We start from the raw sequence: 20,528 nt of genomic DNA, 5'->3' as shown, positions 1-20,528 counted from the left end.
ACAACGGTTTAGAAAAACCTGGTGGTTTAGAGGTTCCCGGGTCATTGTTACAACTTAAGGACTTCGGGGGTTGACGATACATATAAAGTTCATCGGGGTTGGAATTAGATTCTCTATTTTTATGCCCTTTCCTTTATTATTTTCTTTTGCCTTTTTAAATTCAGTTGGGGTAATTTCTATAACATCATCGGAATTCTCGTCGGAATCCGATTCATCGGAGAATTGGTAATCCTCCCAATATTTTGCTTCCTTGGCGGAAACACCATTGACCATAATTAACCTTGATCGGTTGGTTGAGGATTTTCTTTTACTTAACCGTTTTATTATTTTCCCCACCGGTTCTATTTCTTCTTCCGGTTCCAATTCTTCTTCCGGTTCCGGTTCTTCTTCCGGTTCCGACTCTTCTTCCGGTTCCTCTTCGGGAACTTGTGAATCAGTCCATGAATTATTCCAATTTACATTTGACTCTTCATTATTATTAGGTGAGTCAATGGGACTTGTTCTAGAGGTAGACATCTATCACATAATATCAAACGCGTTAAGAGATTAATATATCACATAATATATACATGTTAATAATATATAGTTTCCAACAAAAATGTTAAGCAATCATTTTTAAAGAAAACACGGTCGAAGTCCAGACTCACTAATGCATCCTAACAAACTCGATAAGACACACTAATGCAAATTTTCTGGTTCTCTAAGACCAACGCTCGGATACCAACTGAAATGTCCCGTTCTTATTGATTAAAAACGTTCCATATTAATTGATTTCGTTGCGAGGTTTTGACCTCTATATGAGACGTTTTTCAAAGACTGCATTCATTTTAAAACAAACCATAACCTTTATTTCATCAATAAAGGTTTAAAAAGCTTTACGTAGATTATCAAATAATGATAATCTAAAATATCCTGTTTACACACGACCATTACATAATGGTTTACAATACAAATATGTTACAACAAAATAAGTTTCTTGAATGCAGTTTTTACACAATATCATACAAGCATGGACTCCAAATCTCGTCCTTATTTAAGTATGCGACAGTGGAAGCTCTTAATAATCACCTGAGAATAAACATGCTTAAAACGTCAACAAAAATGTTGGTGAGTTATAGGTTTAACCTATATATATCAAATCGTAACAATAGACCACAAGATTTCATATTTCAATACACATCCCATACATAGAGATAAAAATCATTCTTATGGTGAACACCTGGTAACCGACATTAACAAGATGCATATATAAGAATATCCCCATCATTCCGGGACACCCTTCGGATATGATATAAATTTCGAAGTACTAAAGCATCCGGTACTTTAGATGGGGTTTGTTAGGCGCAATAGATCTATCTTTAGGATTCGCGTCAATTAGGGTGTCTGTTCCCTAATTCTTAGATTACCAGACTTAATAAAAAGGGGCATATTCGATTTCTATAATTCAACCATAGAATGTAGTTTCACGTACTTGTGTCTATTTTGTAAATCATTTATAAAACCTGCATGTATTCTCATCCCAAAAATATTAGATTTTAAAAGTGGGACTATAACTCACTTTCACAGATTTTTACTTCGTCGGGAAGTAAGACTTGGCCACTGGTTGATTCACGAACCTATAACAATATATACATATATATCAAAGTATGTTCAAAATATATTTACAACACTTTTAATATATTTTGATGTTTTAAGTTTATTAAGTCAGCTGTCCTCGTTAGTAACCTACAACTAGTTGTCCACAGTTAGATATACAGAAATAAATCGATAAATATTATGTTGAATCAATCCACGACCCAGTGTATACGTATCTCAGTATTGATCACAACTCAAACTATACATATTTTGGAATCAACCTCAACCCTGTATAGCTAACTCCAACATTCACATATAGAGTGTCTATGGTTGTTCCGAAATATATATAGATGTGTCGACATGATAGGTCGAAACATTGTATACGTGTCTATGGTATCTCAAGATTACATAATATACAATACAAGTTGATTAAGTTATGGTTGGAATAGATTTGTTACCAATTTTCACGTAGCTAAAATGAGAAAAATTATCCAATCTTGTTTTACCCATAACTTCTTCATTTTAAATCCGTTTTGAGTGAATCAAATTGCTATGATTTCATATTGAACTCTATTTTATGAATCTAAACAGAAAAAGTATAGGTTTATAGTCGGAAAAATAAGTTACAAGTCATTTTTGTAAAGGTAGTCATTTCAGTCGAAAGAACGACGTCTAGATGACCATTTTAGAAAACATACTTCCACTTTGAGTTTAACCATAATTTTTGGATATAGTTTCATGTTCATAATAAAAATTATTTTCTCAGAATAACAAATTTTAAATCAAAGTTTATCATAGTTTTTAATTAACTAACCCAAAACAGCCCGCGGTGTTACTACGACGGCGTAAATCCGGTTTTACGGTGTTTTTCGTGTTTCCAGGTTTTAAATCATTAAGTTAGCATATCATATAGATATAGAACATGTGTTTAGTTAATTTTAAAAGTCAAGTTAGAAGGATTAACTTTTGTTTGCGAACAAGTTTAGAATTAACTAAACTATGTTCTAGTGATTACGAGTTTAAACCTTCGAATAAGATAGTTTTATATATATGAATCGAATGATGTTATGAACATAATTACTACCTCAAGTTTAGTAGGTAAACCTACTGGAAGTGACAAGAAATGATCTAGCTTCAAAGGATCTTGGATGGCTTGAAAGTTCTTGAAGTAGGATCATGACACAAAAACAAGTTCAAGTAAGATTTTTACTCGAATTAAGATAGTTTATAGTTATAGAAATTGAATCAAAGTTTGAATATGAATATTACCTTGAATAAGAAAGATAACCTACTGTATATAACAAAGGTTTCTTGATCTTAGATGATTACTTGGAATGGATTAGAAAGCTTGGAAGTAAATTAGTAAACTTGAAGGGATTTTTGAAGTGTTCTTGAAGTGTTCTTCCTATGATGATTATAGCTTGATTCTTGAAGTGATTTTTGATGAAGATGATGATTAACTACTGGAAAAATACGTTCATAATAGTGTGTGTGTGTGTGTGTGTGTGTGTGTGTTGAGAGAGAATTAGAAAGAGAATTGGAAGTGAAATGGAGTTAATGATGAGTGGTAATTGGTGAGTGGTGAGTGGGGTTAAAAGGAGTTCTAGTTAGTTGACTAGCTCATGGTAGAAGTTAAAATTGATTAGTCATACATGACATAATCAAGAGTGGAATCCCATGCTAGTTCCTATTGGTATATACCCATAGTAAGTACGTTTTGAAGCTGTGTATAATACGGGTAAGAATACGACTAGAATTCTTGATGAAAAGAAAAGAATGGGAAAGTAACTGTAACCATTTTCGTTAAGTATGAGTGTTTTGATATATGTCTTGAAGTCTTCCAAAAGTATTTTAATACATCTAAATACACTACATGTATATACATTTTAACTGAGTCGTTAAGTCATCGTTAGTCGTTACATGTAAGTGTTGTTTTGAAACCTTTAAGTTAACGATCTCAATTAATGTTGTTAACCCATTGTTTATTATATCTAATGAGATGTTAAATTATTATATTATCATGATATTATGATATATTAATATATCTTAATATGATATATATATACATTTAAATGTCGTTACAACGATAATCGTTACATATATGTCTCGTTTCGAAATCCTTAAGTTAGTAGTCTTGTTTATATGTATATAACTCATTGTTAATATACTTATGGAGATACTTACTTATCATAATCTCATGTTAACCATATGTATATCCATATATATATCGTCATGTCGTTTTTACAAGTTTTAACGTTCGTGAATCGCCGGTCAACTTGGGTGGTCAATTGTCTATATGAAACATATTTCAATTAATCAAGTCTTAACAAGTTTGATTGCTTAACATGTTGGAAACATTTAATCATGTAAATATCAATCTCAATTAATATATATAAACATGGAAAAGTTCGGGTCACTACATGCTGATCCTTTTACAAAAGCTTTGGCACAATCAAAACACGAGGGTCATGCTCGGTGCATAGGGCTTCGTAATGTTAATGATTGGAATGATTTGTAATTTATGTATTTAAATATTTGGAACATATAAGCGACATTTATCTTAAATGATATGATGTATTCGGATATAATCATCCTCATTAATAATTGTTGTGTTCCTTATTAGTATGTTTAAATCCTTGAATAACATTGTTATTCTAAAACGTCCATAGTCAATCACAATTATGAGAATAATTATGAGTTAAGACTAATGTGAATAAGTTGGTTGACTTTCATGAAGATGAAAGTAGAGCAAGGGAGTTGCAACCAAATTCACCTATGTTTATTAGAGAATAAACATTGGACATGACCCGCTTTCAAGATCACTTCATGGATCGATGTCATAAGTGATTCTTGAAAATGGTAATATCTTTATATCCTTAGACCGTAGATACATATTGGGCCTTAAGTGTGAGGATTGTTATACTTGACATAGTCAAACGTTGTTCTTTAGCCAGGCAATTATAAAAGTTATTGTTAAGTATAATATGAGACACATGAGAGACGTGTGTAGTCTAGAAGGGATTTGTTCCTCTCATCTGGATGAGATATTGACATCTATGGGCCCCTCGATGATTTAAATTGATTAAGATGCGTGGCCACTCTCAAACTATATTGATGTATTCAATGGTGTTTGTTTTATCACTTTCAATCTTGATCGAGTAACATAATGTATGAGCTAAATATGAGATTGATTACTATTCATGCCTCATGCTCAACAAGATGTCAGTAACAAAGGGATAACTGATACCATACCTATATATTGATTTGAAGTTTTAACTTAAGAATCAATGTATGCTCGGAATGACATTTTTCATGTGTTATTAGGGGCAGTGGCATGTTGCACGTTTACCACTGTCTGTGTTTATATATGTTGAATCTTGTGCAAGTGGGAGATTGTTGGTTATTAATGCTCAAGACACAACTTATGTTTACACTACTAATAACATATGAACCTATATGGTCACACACAAAGAGCAATTATATACCAAGTATATATTTAAATGTGATTTAAATATAATCAACCATAATTTGTATGATAACATTATTATTTGGATGAAATAATTATGTGTAGTGAAGTATCAATATATATGCACATAGTCTAGTAATGTTGCATGTAACATTTAAGATTGTGTTATATTTGTTTCACAAATATATATGACAAATGTATGGATTAAATTAATGAGGTGGATCATATCATGGACACCTTTACACACCGTCTTTGCATAATGGAGATGGTGGAAGAATAATTATAATCTAATGCCATCATCTTGTCTACGTTTATTTTTGTTAGCTTTTATTTTATGTATTTTAATTGTAAGTACACATATTAAAATAAGTAAAACTAACATACATTTGGAATATATATATATACTTACACTTTAAAAAGAAATGGTACGTACATTCACAAGGAAATAAAAGGGTTTCCATGTGCTTTCATTTCTTACATGAAAATAACTTCTAAGAAAGTCTTTTAGTAAGTAAAAGAGTTAGGAGTTAAAGTTAAGTCTTAAAAGGTTGAGAAGGACTAGCATTCATTTGGTATTGAAACTTTGCTCAAGTGTGGATTACCGATAGAGGGAGGCTATTTTGGCTCCTACATCCTAAGCATCTATTTCGTCTCAAGTTCAAAGTCTTCAAAGGTTGTAGTCTTTAAACTCACTATTTATTATTTAGTTTTCTTAACAACATGCAATTGGATCCTTGGTGGGGAGTTTTTGAAAGGTTTAAAAATTGTTGTACATGATTTCGCTGCTAAATAGTTTTATGAAATTTCATACAAACCCCTTCAGTAAGTTCTAGTGCATCCCCCTTTCTTTGACTTGTAAAACCAATATGTATGCAATTTGAATTTAACATCTCAAATACAACTCATAACATAGTTGGCCTTCTAGAGTTTGTAAGATAAAAGTTGTCATGCATGTATCTAGGCTTCATTCTAATGTGAAAGCAAGTTGGAATTGAGTTAACATATAACATTGTCGGCTTGACCAAGCTAGCATCCAACAAATCTCCACCTTAACGAACATTCCATGCCTTTGCTATCCTTTCTCAGTCTCTGCTTCCTTCCAGCCCCTGAGGGCTCATCACTTTTGAATACCGCGAATGCCAACCAAGTCCAAACAATGTTTGAACTTGATTGTAGTAACTACCTTCGTCAACATATCTGCTGGATTATCTGATGTACGAATCTTTCTCACAATTATAACCCCTTTAGATATTACTTCGCGAATAAAGTGATACCCTATATCTATGTGCTTGGTTCTTTCATGATACATTTGATTTTTAGTCAAATGTATCGCACTCTGACTATCACAATGCACAATAGTCTGATCTTGTCGTATACCAAGATCACTAACCAAACCCCTCAGCCACTTTGCTTCTTTCACAGCCTCTATCATAGCCATGTATTCTGCTTCAGTTGTGGACAAAGCAACAGTCGATTATAATATTGCTTTCCAACTAATAGCACATCTTCTGAGAGTAAAAATATACCCAGTCTGAAACCTTCTCCGATCCAAATCACCAGCATAGTCTGAATCAACGTATCCGGTAACATTCGTATTACTACCGCTATTAAATACTAAGCTAATATTGGTTGTCCCTTTGAGGTACCGAAGAAACCATTGCACCGCTTGCCAATGAACTTTCCCTGGACGATCCATACATCTGCTCACCACGCTTACCGCCTGTGCAATATCCGGTCTAGTACATACCATAGCATACATGATGCTACCCACAACACTAGCATATGGAACATGTGACATATGCTCCACCTCCTCCTCAGTTTCCGAGGAAAACACCGATGAAAGTTTGAAATGTGCAGCAAGTGGAGTACTAACCGGTTTGGATTTATCCATCCTAAAACGCTGAAGAACCTTCTCAATGTATTTATTTTGTGACAAATATAATTTTCCTTCTGTTGATGCATTTTATGTAAGTCCCTAGACATCTAACCCACGTCCATTGCAGGTACTACAGTTTACAGGCTACCATAATCGCTCGTTATTATCCTATCTGTGTTTGTATGTGGTTACAGGTACTGCAGGAACGCGATAAGGATGTTTGACTATGTTAGACTTAGTCACACGTACGAGTGAAGTCTCACTCGTACGGCTGACAGGCTCATACGCACGGTTGGTGCTAAGCTAAGTCACAAATATAACCTAAATGAGATGACACGAGTGAGTGATCACCCGTACGGCTGAGGAAGCCAACTTGTACGTGTGATGGATGACTCGCACGAGTGAGTCAACAGCAGGGGTATATAAGTGTTATGTTCTTCATTTTAGGTTAAGCCTCTCATTTTACACACACATCACTAAGATCTGGTTTGCCTTATTTGATTTTCTCTCAACCCAAATTACTAAAGAGGTGAATAACAGCTCTAGGTGTTAATCTAATCACAATCATTTTGTGGTTTGACTAAATTAATCCCAAAAAGCTTCACATATTCACTAGTTATGGTTTGATTCACTAATTCTGCCTTTGTGTGAATTAAACCTGTTAATTTTAAAGTTCCTAGTCATGTTTCCACAAATGGTATCAGAGCCTAAGATCAAACAAGATTAGATTAAACAGCTGCAATTTGATGAAATTGAAATTTAGAATTCGGTTTTGACTTATGTTGACTTTTTTTTGGGTTTTGATGATTTAGGCCGAATTAAAGCGAAATAAGAATGAGAAATTGTTTGTAATCATCTTGTGATTATATCCTCAAAATTACAGGTCCTAATTCATTAAATTGATCGAAATTTTCGATTTCGAGTTCAAGAAACTGATTTTGATTAATTCGTGAATTTTGGTTATTTGTTTGGGAAATCCGTTAATGGAGAAGCGTTTAGCGGGTCCTGATGTTACTCCCTGAAAAATTTCAAGCATTTTGGTTGTGTTTTGAGTAGTTTTCCATTAGAGCCGCCATGGACCGCCACTGGCCGCCTCCAAGCTCGCCGGATTTCTGGAAATAGGTTGAAGAAGCTGAAGAACAGTCAAGCGTGCGTGTAATAGCTCAAACATATGATTGAGACTCAATCCATACGAGTGAAAATCTAAAACGTACGCTTGATATTGATAGAAATCGAATTTTAGGCTGAAATGGGTGATCCGTTCGTTTCATGTTTTTGAGGTAACACAGATGAACCGTACGCTTGAGAGTCAGTATACACGAGTGGTATCTTGAATCGTACGTTTGGTTTAAATTTTTTTTTTCGAATTTCAGATGCTTTCTTGGTGATGCGTGCGTTTGAAAGAAACATAAACCAGATTCAACATAAAAGAGACGATGGCATTTCTGTAAATTGTGTGAACTTTTTATGGTGGGTACCACACTTGGTCAGCCTTGTCCAATTCACCCCACATGACATAAAATTTTGTCGGTCACCCTCTCAATTTTAATATGGGCACGTGGACCCCACATGACATATGTTGACTAGCTTGTCTCCTAAACCTAGACACCAAACATTCTAGAAGTTTTTCCTATATTCATTTATAAATACCAACGACATATATACATTCATACAAACGGATCACAGCCGACCCATGGATATGACCCAATATCCGACCCGCTTCAGTACCCAACAAAATAATTTACGCAGCTAGTCCCTCTAAGTTATATATTTAACTTCTGTTAAAACCCCAGGGACCACCAATGCAAAATTTTGAAAACTTTTTCAGAATTTTCACTTTTGGTCCCTCAACTTTTTGAAAAATTTATTTTCAACCCCTGAACTTTGGAAAATTTATACTTTTGGTCCCTTAAGTTTCAAACTTTACACTTTTGGTCCCTCAAGTTTTGTGAATTTTTCAACCATGGTCCTTGAAGCTTGTAAGTGGTAATATCTTTCATCCATGGTCCTATATGCTTAAAGATTCAACAAAGTAGCCAAGAAATACAAGGAAGTTCAAGTTTAATCTATCCGGATTTGATTCAGACTCGATTTAACCCATGAGCTTATGTGTTTATCTACCAACAAAGTCATTAATACCGATTGATGTGTGATTGAGATGCGATCGCGATGTGATTGAGATGTGATCAAGAGATTATTTGAGATGTGATTGTATCGAGAAGCGTAAGAGAGGTGATTTGTGCCGCAAATACGAATTATGCTTACACGTTTCAGAATTTAGTGACTCACTAGGTCTTGCATCATGATTATTCTGACCTGACTTGGTTTGCACGCCAGAAGTACCAACGCGACATCATGTGCAGTTGTGGTGTCACACGTATCTTATTTTGATTCGTGCGTAGCTACTTTGGATTTTTATTCGTGGGGTGTAATTATAAGACGCACAATAAACATCGACCAAATCAAGCGTTATTGATAGTTAGAAGATTTTTACTATTCACTGAAGCATTGATATACAAAGTTTAGGGGACAACCTCCTTTGTCCGTTGAACTTAGTTAGTAAGTGTTTATGTAAAGCACTTGTGTTATGCGAAGATTAGTGGGGCAGCCAGGAGCATCTGACTGTTTATGGGCCAATGACGTGTTTAATTCCGCATCGTCCGTGTAAGATGAGTACACGAGACACGAGTGTTATGAAGAGTTTTTGTGGGGTAATCAGATCCATCTGATTATTTATGGGCCAAGAACGTTTTAAATTCCCAATTTCGAGAGTTCCATTGTGTGATGGAAGCTGGTTGTGGAAATTCCGCTGGATATAGAGCATTTGAGAAGATTCCACTCTGTCAAGGGAATTGATGAGAGTGATGCGCAATCATGAGATACCAAATTGACGGCGTGTGATGAATCAGGTAAACCGTGGATCAGATTTCTCTGATATTTTGCCCATTACAGTAGGCAAATCGTGATGAAGACGTTTATGCTTGATTAAAGTGTTGAGAGAATGGGATACATTGAAAGCCAAGAAAGAAGATTCTACAGTCAAGATAATTTGAGAGTGTCTTTTATCTGAAGAGTTTGTCGGAGAAGATGGTAATCTGAATTACTGGTTAAGTTAGAGACTCGAAGAAGTTTCTACATCATATGGGGAGTTTGACGATCAAGCTACCAAACCAATAGCCACTGATCGACTACGAAATCATTGGGAGTACCTGCGGGAGCCAATGATCGAGCTTTAAAGATGAGCCCATGTACTTTTAAGGGGAAGCTTCAGAGTTTCGACACTTCAACTCAAGTCAGACAAAGATTGATCTCATTTCAGTCTTAGGGGGAGTACTACTGCAATTGGTTATGTGGGTAACAAGTGGATTTGAAGTATCTTCAAGAATAACTGGGAATTCGTCTACCCGGACTCAATGACCTAAAATCATTGATGGGCGAAGTTTCGGTATATCAAACGGCAATTCGTGCGTCTCGGCTCAATGACCAAAAATCATTGAGGTACGAAGTTCAGTATTATAGGCATTCAAGAAGATCTTTAATGAAGCCTGAAGATTCAGAAGACCCGGTACCACTGCAGAGACTGACTGAAGATTGCAAGAGGTGTTTTCAACGACTTATCGACAGCAACAGATTGGCCAGCAATGTCCAAGGGGGAGTTGTTAGAGCACGAAATGGAGTTGTCCATCACTATCGAATAACTAGAAATAGTTATGGTTATGTTGTACACCTAGGATAGTTTTGAACACAAGAAACTCATGTCGCAGGAGCATATGTGACAAAACCATTGTAATATATATGCTACATGAGTGACTGTGTCACTCGAGCGTGTGATTCCTTTCAGCCGTACGGTCGAGATGTCAGACGTACGCGTGAGCGGACATAGGCATATATAAAGAGTTTCCTTGTTCATTTGATGAGTTGAGCATAATGGAAGCTTAGAGAAGCTCTCCACTCCTCTTCACCTTCATGGTGGGGAGGAATCAAGGTGAATTGATGCTCCAATCACCTTTATAACCCATGTTTCTTTGTTTAAATTCATGTAATGATCTTGTAATTGTTCATTATCTTTAATACATGTAATTTTGGCATTGAATCAGCTGTTATTGATTAATCTAAATGGGTTATTTTGCTTGTTCTTCTTGTTCATCATCTCTTATCACTAGTTTAATCTCAAATTTCTAATCGATGCTTGTTCCTTGATCAAACGATCCTAGCAAGTGAAGCAAGGGATCCAACACCTTCACGTCTATCTCTAATAATCTCCATTCCCAATATCTTCTTAGCTACACCCAAATCTTTCATCTCAAACTCACTTTTGAGTTGAGATTTTAACTGATCGATCTCTGACATGTTTTTCGAAGCAATCAACATATCATCCACATATAATAGCAAATAAACATACGAGCCATCCGGAAGCTTCTTGTGATATACACAACTATCATAATTACTCCGTGAGTAACATTTACTAGTCATGAATACGTCAAACCTCTTATACCATTGTCGAGGTGATTGCTTCAAGCCATATAATGACTTTTTCAACAAACATGCATAATCTTCCTTTCCTTGGAAAACAAATCCTTCTGGCTGGCGCATAAAGATCCGTTCCTCTAACTCACCATGTAAGAATGTCGTCTTGACATCTAATTGCTGCAACTCCATATCAAGTAAAGCAACCATGGCAAGTAACACGTGGATAGAGGTATGCTTTACGACCGGTGAGAAAACTTCATTAAAGTCAACTCCCTCTCTCTGAGTAAAGCCTTTTGCTACAAGGCGTGCTTTGAACCTTTCATCTTCTACACCCGAAATTCTGTCCTTCTTTTTGAAGATCCATTTGCATCCAACAATCTTCTGACCTTTTGGCAGTTTCACCAGCTCCCATGTATGATTCTTATAAAGAGACTCCATCTCTTCATTCATAGCTACAGACCACTTTTCAGATTATGGATAACCAATAGCTTCACGATATGTAGCAGGTTCTTAGACCTCTATATCTTCTGTCATGCTCAGGGCATAAGCTACTAAATCTTCATGCCCAAACCGTTGTGGTGGTCTTATAGCTCATCGTTCTCTATCTCATGCTAGATTATAATTCTGTAGATAATGTTGCTCATCTGACTGATCTTCTGGTGTCATATGATCAACACCAAAGTCATGTACATCTTCTACAACGGGCTCGACAGGAGTATCTTGTATCGCTCCTTGTGAAACATCTATTTCTTGCTCCACCTGCTCCTCAACTTCACGATCTATTCCAGCAACTACTTGTTCGTTCTCTGTCTTTTTCAACATAGCAGACTCGTCAAATGTCACATCCCTGCTGATAAGAAATCGGGATGATTTACCATCAGGGCACCACAATCTATAACCCTTTACCCTATCTGCATACCCTTGAAATATGCATCTCTTAGCCCTCGGCTCAAGTTTACCATCTTTCACATGAGCATAAGCAGGACAACCAAAAATCTTCAAATCACTATAACTTGCAGGGGAACCTGACCATTTCTCCAAAGGAGTTTGACAATCAATTGCCGTTGATGGAGACCGATTTACCAAATAACAAGCTGTGTTGACAGCTTCAGCCCAAAATATATTTGGTAATCTTGCATTTGAGAGCATACACCTCGCTCGCTCAAAGAGCGTTCTATTCATTCGTTCTGCAATGCCATTCTATTGTGGTGTAAACCGCACTATGTGGTGTCTCACAATGCCTTCATTCTTACAGAACTCATTGAATTTAACTTTGCAGAATTCCAGTCCATTGTCAATTTTAAAGCGCTTGATGAACTTTCCAGTCTGCTTCTCTATCATCATCTTCCATTGCTTGAAATTGACAAAGACTTCATCCTTACGTTTAAGGATATAAACCCACACTCTTCTCGAATAGTCATCAATAAAGGTTAACATGTATCTCGCACCACCTTTTGAAGGAACAGGAGAAGGACCCCAAAGATCTGAATGGATATAATCCAAAGTACCTTTTGTCCTATGAACGGATGTGCCAAACTTTATTCGGCTCTGTTTGCCGAATACACAGTGCTCACAGAATTCTAATTTTCCGATATTCTGGCCACACAGCAAACCTCGTTTACTAAGTTCCATCATTCCTCTCTCACTCATGTGCCCAAGGCGCATGTGCCATAACTTGGTGGTATCTACATCTTTATCTGATGAAGAAACTCCAGCCGCACCAGTGACCGTGTTACCCCTTAACAAGTAAAGGCCGTTGAACCTTTCACCTTTCATCACAACAAGTGCACCTCTAGAGACTTTTAATACTCCACCTCGAGCTCGATACTCGCAACCGATGGATTCCAGAGTACCCAAGGAAATAAGATTCTTCTTCAATTCTGGAACATGTCTGACTTCTGTCAAAGTCCTCACCGTGCCATCATACATCTTGATTTGGATTGTTCCTATGCCAACAATCTTACAAGCTACATCATTTCCCATAAGGACTTTACCACCATTTATTTCTCGATAGGTGGCAAACCAATCCCTAATAGGACACATATGATAAGAACAACCCGAATCAAGAATTCACTCATCAACTGAGCGGCTATCGGTAACACTAAGAACATTTGCGCCATCAGAATCATTTTCTGCAACCGCGGCAACTTTATCGGCTCCCGTTGCATTCCAAATCTCTCTCTTTCCTTTTAAGTCTGGACATTCTCTACGCATGTGACCTTCCTTGTGACAATTGTAACACTTGATCTTTCTAGATCTTGTTTTTGATCTAGAACGACCCTTGTTGTTACTACTTGATGCTCTATCGTTACGTCTTCCTCTCGCCACCAAACCTTCCGCACTTTCTTCCACATAATCCGCCGAGAATTTCTTCCTCAACTCGCTAGAGTTTAAGGTAGATTTGACATCCTCCATGGAAATAGTTTTTCTACTATATAGTAGAGTTGTAACCAAATGCTCGTACGATTTTGGCAAGGAACATAAGAAAATTAACGATTGATCTTCATCATCAATTTTCTCACCAATATTATTCAAGTCCAAAATTATTTTATTGAACTCATCGATGTGATCATTTAATGAACCTTCTTTCATCCGAAGAGTATACAACCGTTGTTTCATATACAACCGGTTCGTGAGACTCTTAGTCATATATAGAGATTCTAGCTATTTCCAAAGTCCAGCCGGTGTGGTTTCTGCCACAACTTCTATAAGCACACAATCGGCAAGATTTAGAATAATCATGCCGTGTGCCTTTTCCAGAAGTTCATCATTCTCTTCATCTATCAAATTTTCGGGTAGATGTTCTCTCCCTTTCAAAGCTAACAAATAACCTTGTTGGCTCAATAGAGCCCGCATATTCATTCGCCAAAGACCAAAATTCTGGCCATTAAATTTCTCTATATCAGACCTGATTATCGTCATCTTGAATATTTAATCACAGCTATGCTCTAATACCAGTTTGTTGCGATTTAGCGCACTTTCAAGACCCGAGAAATTAATAGAACAATTAAGCAATAAATAAAGACACAAGATTTACGTGGTTCGGCGTGAGGCCTAGTCCACGGGCGAAAGCAGGAAAGGATTTTATTAGCAAATATGACAAACTCGAGGTTACAATGTATCACTCAATCTAGGATCTAAAATACTAACAAAGTATTTAGACCACTCACTAGATTATAACACTTCCCTCTTAACTCACTCGTATAGAATTTTGATTAACAATTCTATACCTCACTCTTTTCTCTATACTACTTTTACAAGAGTTAATTAAACTCTTTCAAGTATGGGATGATTCTCAAATGAAATCCATGCACTTCCTTTTATAGTTGAACTTTGTATGTTAAGAAGAAGACTTCAAATTGACTACTACTTTCATTTATCAAGTTGTAAACAAGTTGTAAACAAGTTGTAAGTTCTAGTGCATCCCCCTTTCTTTGACTTGTAAAATCAATATGTATGCAATTTGAATTTGACATCTCAAATACAACTCATAACATAGTTGGCCTTCTAGAGTTTGTAAGATAAAAGTTGTCATGCGTGTATCTAGGCTTCATTCTAATGTGAAAGCAAGTTGGAACTGAGTCAACATATAACACTTGACCAAGCTAGCATCCAACCGCAACTTTGTCAGTCGCCCCTATCAAATAAATTCTTTTAATGTATTTATGTGTTAAAGTTCTTAAGCTATTATTATTTTTTTTAAACATAAGTTTAACGTTTTGCCTGCGTGGTTCGTAATAGGTGGGGTAGGATGTCCGTTTTCCGTTAAAAAAATAAAAATATACTCCGTATATTTACGAAACCTATGTTTATAATGTGTTTTGGTAGGACATTCGAGCAAGGGAGCCATAATTGGGGGAGTAATTGGAGGTTTTGGATTTCTTTTTATTGTACTTGTACTTGTATTGCTTTTATTGCGTCTTCGATCCACAAAGTCAACTGATCATGAACAAGGAAAGTCAACTGGAGCAACTGATTTGCTGCAAGGCCCCATGGCCTATGGCTACCACGATTTAGTTACCGCAACCAACAATTTTAGCAGTGAACACAAACTTGGAGAAGGTGCTTTCGGAGAATTTTATAAGGTATGCGAAATAGTCTATATAATCAAACTTAACTTATTATTCTTTATGCATCATCGCATTGTATCATTTTCATTATAATCTTATGAGTCGCCTTTTCTGTAATTTAATGAATTAGGGGACACTAAATGATGGTGAAGTAGTTGCAATAAAGAAAACACCCATGGCTTCAAGAGGACGAAAAGAATATTTCGATAATGAACTTAAAATAATAAGTAATGTTCATCATAGACATCTTATGCGTCTTCTTGGATATTGTTGTTAGCTCATCTATATATCTGCACTCATTACATGTATTATATGGGCTTAGCCCTTTAGCCTTACTAGGGTTTATTAGCCTTTATATATTGTCTCTTAGTGTACTGTAATCATGGAACAATTATGTACAATATTCACTAAATAACATGGTATCACGAGCCTCCCTTTTTCCCTCAATCCTAATTCCCATCGTCACTTTGTAATTTCTTTTCTCAACCTTAAAACTCCATCGTTACTTTGTAAATCACTTCCCAAATCTCCTTAACACATACAGATCACTCGACACGTCTTGGCACCACCAAACCTGTCGACCGCCTCAACCTTCACACCACTGTTATTTCCCCGGTTCCTCGCACTTACCCCGAAGCCCTAACTGACCCCAATTGGAAACAAGCTATGACTGATGAATATAATGCTTTAATTAACAATAGTACTTGGACACTTGTGCCTCGCCCATCGGACACGAACATAGTTCGCTCCATGTGGCTATTTAAGCACAAGTTTAATGCAGATGGTAATTTGAACAGGTATAAGGCTCGACTCGTTGCTAATGGTCGTAGCCAGCAGGTTGGCATTGATTGTGATGAGACATTTAGTCCGGTTGTTAAACCGACATCCATTCGCACTGTTCTCAGTTTGGCGGTTTCTAGACACTGGCCTGTTCATCAGCTAGATGTCAAAAACGCCTTTCTTCATGGTCAGCTCTCTGAGACTGTTTATATGCATCAGCCACCTGGATTTCGAGATCCTCGGTACCCGGATCATGCCTGCTTGCTGCAAAAGTCTTTGTATGGCCTTAAGCAGGCTCCTCGTGCCTGGTTTCAGCGCTTTGCTGGTTACGCCCAGCAGATTGGTTTTCATCAGAGCCGTTGTGACACGTCTCTCTTTATTTATCGACAGGGTTCGGACACCACTTATCTACTTTTGTACGTTGATGACATTGTGTTAACTGCTTCGTCTACAGGTTTACTTCAGCGGATCATATCTTCTTTACACAACGAATTTGCTATGACTGATTTGGGACCACTGAACTACTTTCTTGGGATTCACGCGACTCGTACCACATCCGGGATGTTTCTTTCCCAACGCCAGTACGCTACTGAGATCATTGAAAGGGCTGGCATGCTCACGTGTCATCCCTGCAGGACCCCGGTCGAACCGGGTGCCAAACTTACTAGTCACAGACCATCTGTCAAGGATCCGACTCTTTATCGGAGCCTTGCGGGTGCGCTCCAGTATCTCACGTTTACTCGACCTGACATCTCCTATGCCGTTCAGCAGATTTGTCTCTTCATGAACGATCCTCGGGAACAGCACATGCATGCCCTCAGACGGATCATTCCGTACATTCAGGGTACCACTGATCTTGGCTTACAGTTATACGCATCGTCTCCCACTTCGTTGGTTGCCTACTCTGATGCCGATTGGGCTGGCTGACCCATCACTCGGCGATCCACATCGGGCTACTGTGTTTTTCTTGGTAACAATCTTATGTCGTGGTCCTCGAAACGACAACTCACGCCATCTCGCTCCAGTGCTGAAGCAGAATATCGTGGAGTTGCCAATGCTGTTGCTGAAACTTGTTGGATCCGTAATCTTCTCCGCGAGCTTCACTGTCCCCTCATCTCCGCTACTCTGGTATATGAAATGACCCGTCCTAATCCATCCAGACGAAGTCAACAACCTTTGATCCCAGAGCGATGATCGACTCCAAGTATTGTCCTTAAAATGAGCAAATGCACAGCGGAAGGTTTCTTTCGTACCTGAGAATAAACATGCTTTCAAGTGTCAACCAAAAGGTTGGTGAGTTCATTAGTTTAACATAAATAATCATTTCATAAGTTTAATAGACCACAAGATTTCATATTTCCATTTCTCATAAACATACGTCCCATGCATAGAGACAAAAATATCATTCATATGGATTGAACACCTGGTAACCGACATTCACAATATGCATATAAGAATATCCCCATCATTCCGGGATCCTCCTTCGGACATGATATAAATTTTGAAGTACTAAAGCATCCGGTACTTAGGATGGGGCTTGTTGGGCCCTATAGATCTATCTTTAGAGTTCGCGTCAATTAGGGTGTTTGTTCCCTAATTCTTAGATTAACAGACTTAATAAAAAGGGGCATATTCGATTTCGATAATTTAACCATAGAATGTAGTTTCAATTACTTGTGTCTATTTCGTCAAACATTTATAAAAGCAGCGCATGTATTCTCAGTCCCAAAAATATATATTGTAAAAAGCATTTAAAAAGGGATTAATGAAACTCACATAATGTATTTTGTAGTAAAAATACATATGACGACATTAAACAAGTGTAGGGTTAGCTTCGGATTCACCAACCTATAACATTGTATATGTATATTAATACATATAATGGTAGTCGAACAAAATTTGGTAGTATTATTAATTATTATTTTAATAACTTATACGTTTTATTAATAGCTAAATTAACTATATTTACTTTTATATATATTAAATAGATATTTAATATTTATTACAAATATATTAATATAGTTATGTTTTTATGTAAATAATATATTTTTAAAAAAATCTTTATTTAATATATTAATAATACTAATAATAATAATGATAAAATATTAGTACTAGGGTTGGAAATAATAAAATTGATAAAAGAAAAATGATAATTCTAATAATAAAAATAATGATGATAATAATACACTCATTAATAATTAATAATTAATAATCATAACCATAATGAAAATAATAATAATACTTATATTAATAATAAACATGATAAAATTAATAATAATAATAATAATAATAATAATAATAATAATAATAATAATAATAATAATAATAATAATGTTAAGACTACCTTAAGAGGCTTAGAAAAATAAAGTGCCCGAGCCGGGACCTTGCGTATACCTGCCACCACCTTAACCACTCGACCATCGATATTTTTCTGAAATATGCCGCACCCGTTTACATATAACCCTTACTGTTTCCTTCATCTAAATCATCATCATTAACAAGTGGGTGCCGTGATTGTTGAAATCTAACCCGGGAATGAGCAGCTAAACGAGGTTCGAACAATAGGAGTTTTTTTTTTAGCGATTAGGTGGTATGAATCAGGTGGTTTTTTTATGGCCCAACATTCCGTTATTTTGGAACCCATTTACAGTCCACTTAAACAAAAACCTGCTTAAATTATGGAGTCAAATTTATTAACCACAAATGTCGAATAACAGTCCCATGAGCCACAATCCGATCATTCAAGAGAAAAATAAAATAAAGTCTTCATAGTAATAGCATCTTTATTATATTTGTTCCTTTCCTAATTGTCATAGAATAACCTCAACCACTTGCTGTAACATTATGAATTCCACTTTCAATAAAGTATCACCATTTAAATATTATGCACCAACTTGTTTATGAACTTTCAAGGCAAAGGGTCCCAACTTGTAATAAAAAAATAATACGGCCAAATAGAAAGTTAAAGTTACTTTGTTTTGCAACTTAATCGAATGAACACAAAATGACTCATCATCTTTATCATTTAACGGCGTAGCTCATCATTATCATTAAAACAGGAAACAGAAGAAAATATGGCGATGATAATGGTGGTGGTCAATTTGTGGTGATCGTGAGTTTGTATAACCGGAACATAAAATAGAAAAAATAGCAGTTGCAAAGTAGTGATCGTAGTTTATGGTTGTGGGTTTTGGAGCTCGATTTTGACAGAAAAAGAACGTGGTAATAACATGGATTTGTGAAGGTTAGAGGTGGTGATGGTTGTCAATCATTAGCAAACATGAGTGGGTTTCGAGTTTGTTGTAGTTCGAATAAAACGTAGCAATAGAAAATGGCAATGAACGTCATTGGTGGTGGACGTGGTGTTAGAAGGTGGTAGCAGGTGGTTATATGGTGGCGTGGGAGTGGTGGTGATTAAAGGTGATCAAAGATGGTGGTTTGTTGTTGGGTGTTGCCGTGTGATGTAGGGAAGCAACAACGAAAACCGATTTGTTTGATGATGATACTCGAAGATGTTAGTTGCCGGATGATTTAATGGTTTTCGAACACTATGAAATAGAAGCAATAATATGCAACCGAGAGGGTTTGTTGTGGTGGTAGAGTATTGATAGTTAACCGAGGTCAAGTAATCGAATAGCAAAGCAATAGTTGTAGGTGATATTAATGGTTCATGGTTTGTGTTGAATCATGCTTTTGGCCAGTATCATGATCCGATATCGAAAGTAGAGAACGATTTAGTTTAGTAGTAAAGGAGAGAAAATCAAGGAAGGTAATGGTGTTATTTTGTACTCGATCGTAGGGTGGTGGGTTTTGTGTTTGTTTGTGTACTTCTAGTGTTCATATGTATATGCACACTATATTGATAGAGTCGTAGACGAATTATATATAATTAAATATTAAATATAATGTGATGGTGGCTAAATAAATCAAAAGAAACAGTGATTAAAATTTAGATTTGTGAAATTCATAATGGAAAGTAAGTGTGAAGGATGGTTTTTGGTTTATGCAGAATTTAAACAAAAGTGATGGATGATAGGTTGTAGGTCCTCATCCTTTGTGGTCATCGATGGATGCTTGTGAAATGGTAATGTGAGAAATATAATCAGCCCTCAATTTTGGTTGTTAGTTTGATGTAATGAAATTTGGATACACATGATAGTGGGGGACAAGGAATAATAGAAAACAATAGTTCTCAATTGATTGAAAGTATCAATTAAAAGATAAAACGTGTGATTAAAAAAAATTTAGCAGCGGTCTTTTACGGACTAAACTTCGTGCTCCAATGTTAATC

General features: G+C 36.2%; 1 protein-coding gene across 1 annotated transcript in view; it reads left to right on the top strand.

Moving 5' to 3' along the window:
• Nucleotides 1-20,528, top strand: part of LOC139863928 (uncharacterized) — a 136,084-nt gene that overhangs the window by 105,674 nt on the left and 9,882 nt on the right. The window contains exons 3-7 of the mRNA XM_071852527.1: nt 14,115-14,132; nt 15,226-15,472; nt 15,588-15,729; nt 16,239-17,159; nt 17,274-17,365. Coding sequence (XP_071708628.1) covers nt 14,115-14,132; nt 15,226-15,472; nt 15,588-15,729; nt 16,239-17,159; nt 17,274-17,365 — 1,420 coding nt within the window. The remainder of the gene's footprint in view (nt 1-14,114; nt 14,133-15,225; nt 15,473-15,587; nt 15,730-16,238; nt 17,160-17,273; nt 17,366-20,528) is intronic.

The sequence above is a fragment of the Rutidosis leptorrhynchoides genome, chromosome 8 (assembly GCF_046630445.1).
Source record: "Rutidosis leptorrhynchoides isolate AG116_Rl617_1_P2 chromosome 8, CSIRO_AGI_Rlap_v1, whole genome shotgun sequence".
Lineage (NCBI taxonomy): Eukaryota > Viridiplantae > Streptophyta > Magnoliopsida > Asterales > Asteraceae > Rutidosis > Rutidosis leptorrhynchoides.
Note: the sequence above shows the minus strand (reverse complement) of the source record. Positions and strands in the feature narration are given on the sequence as shown.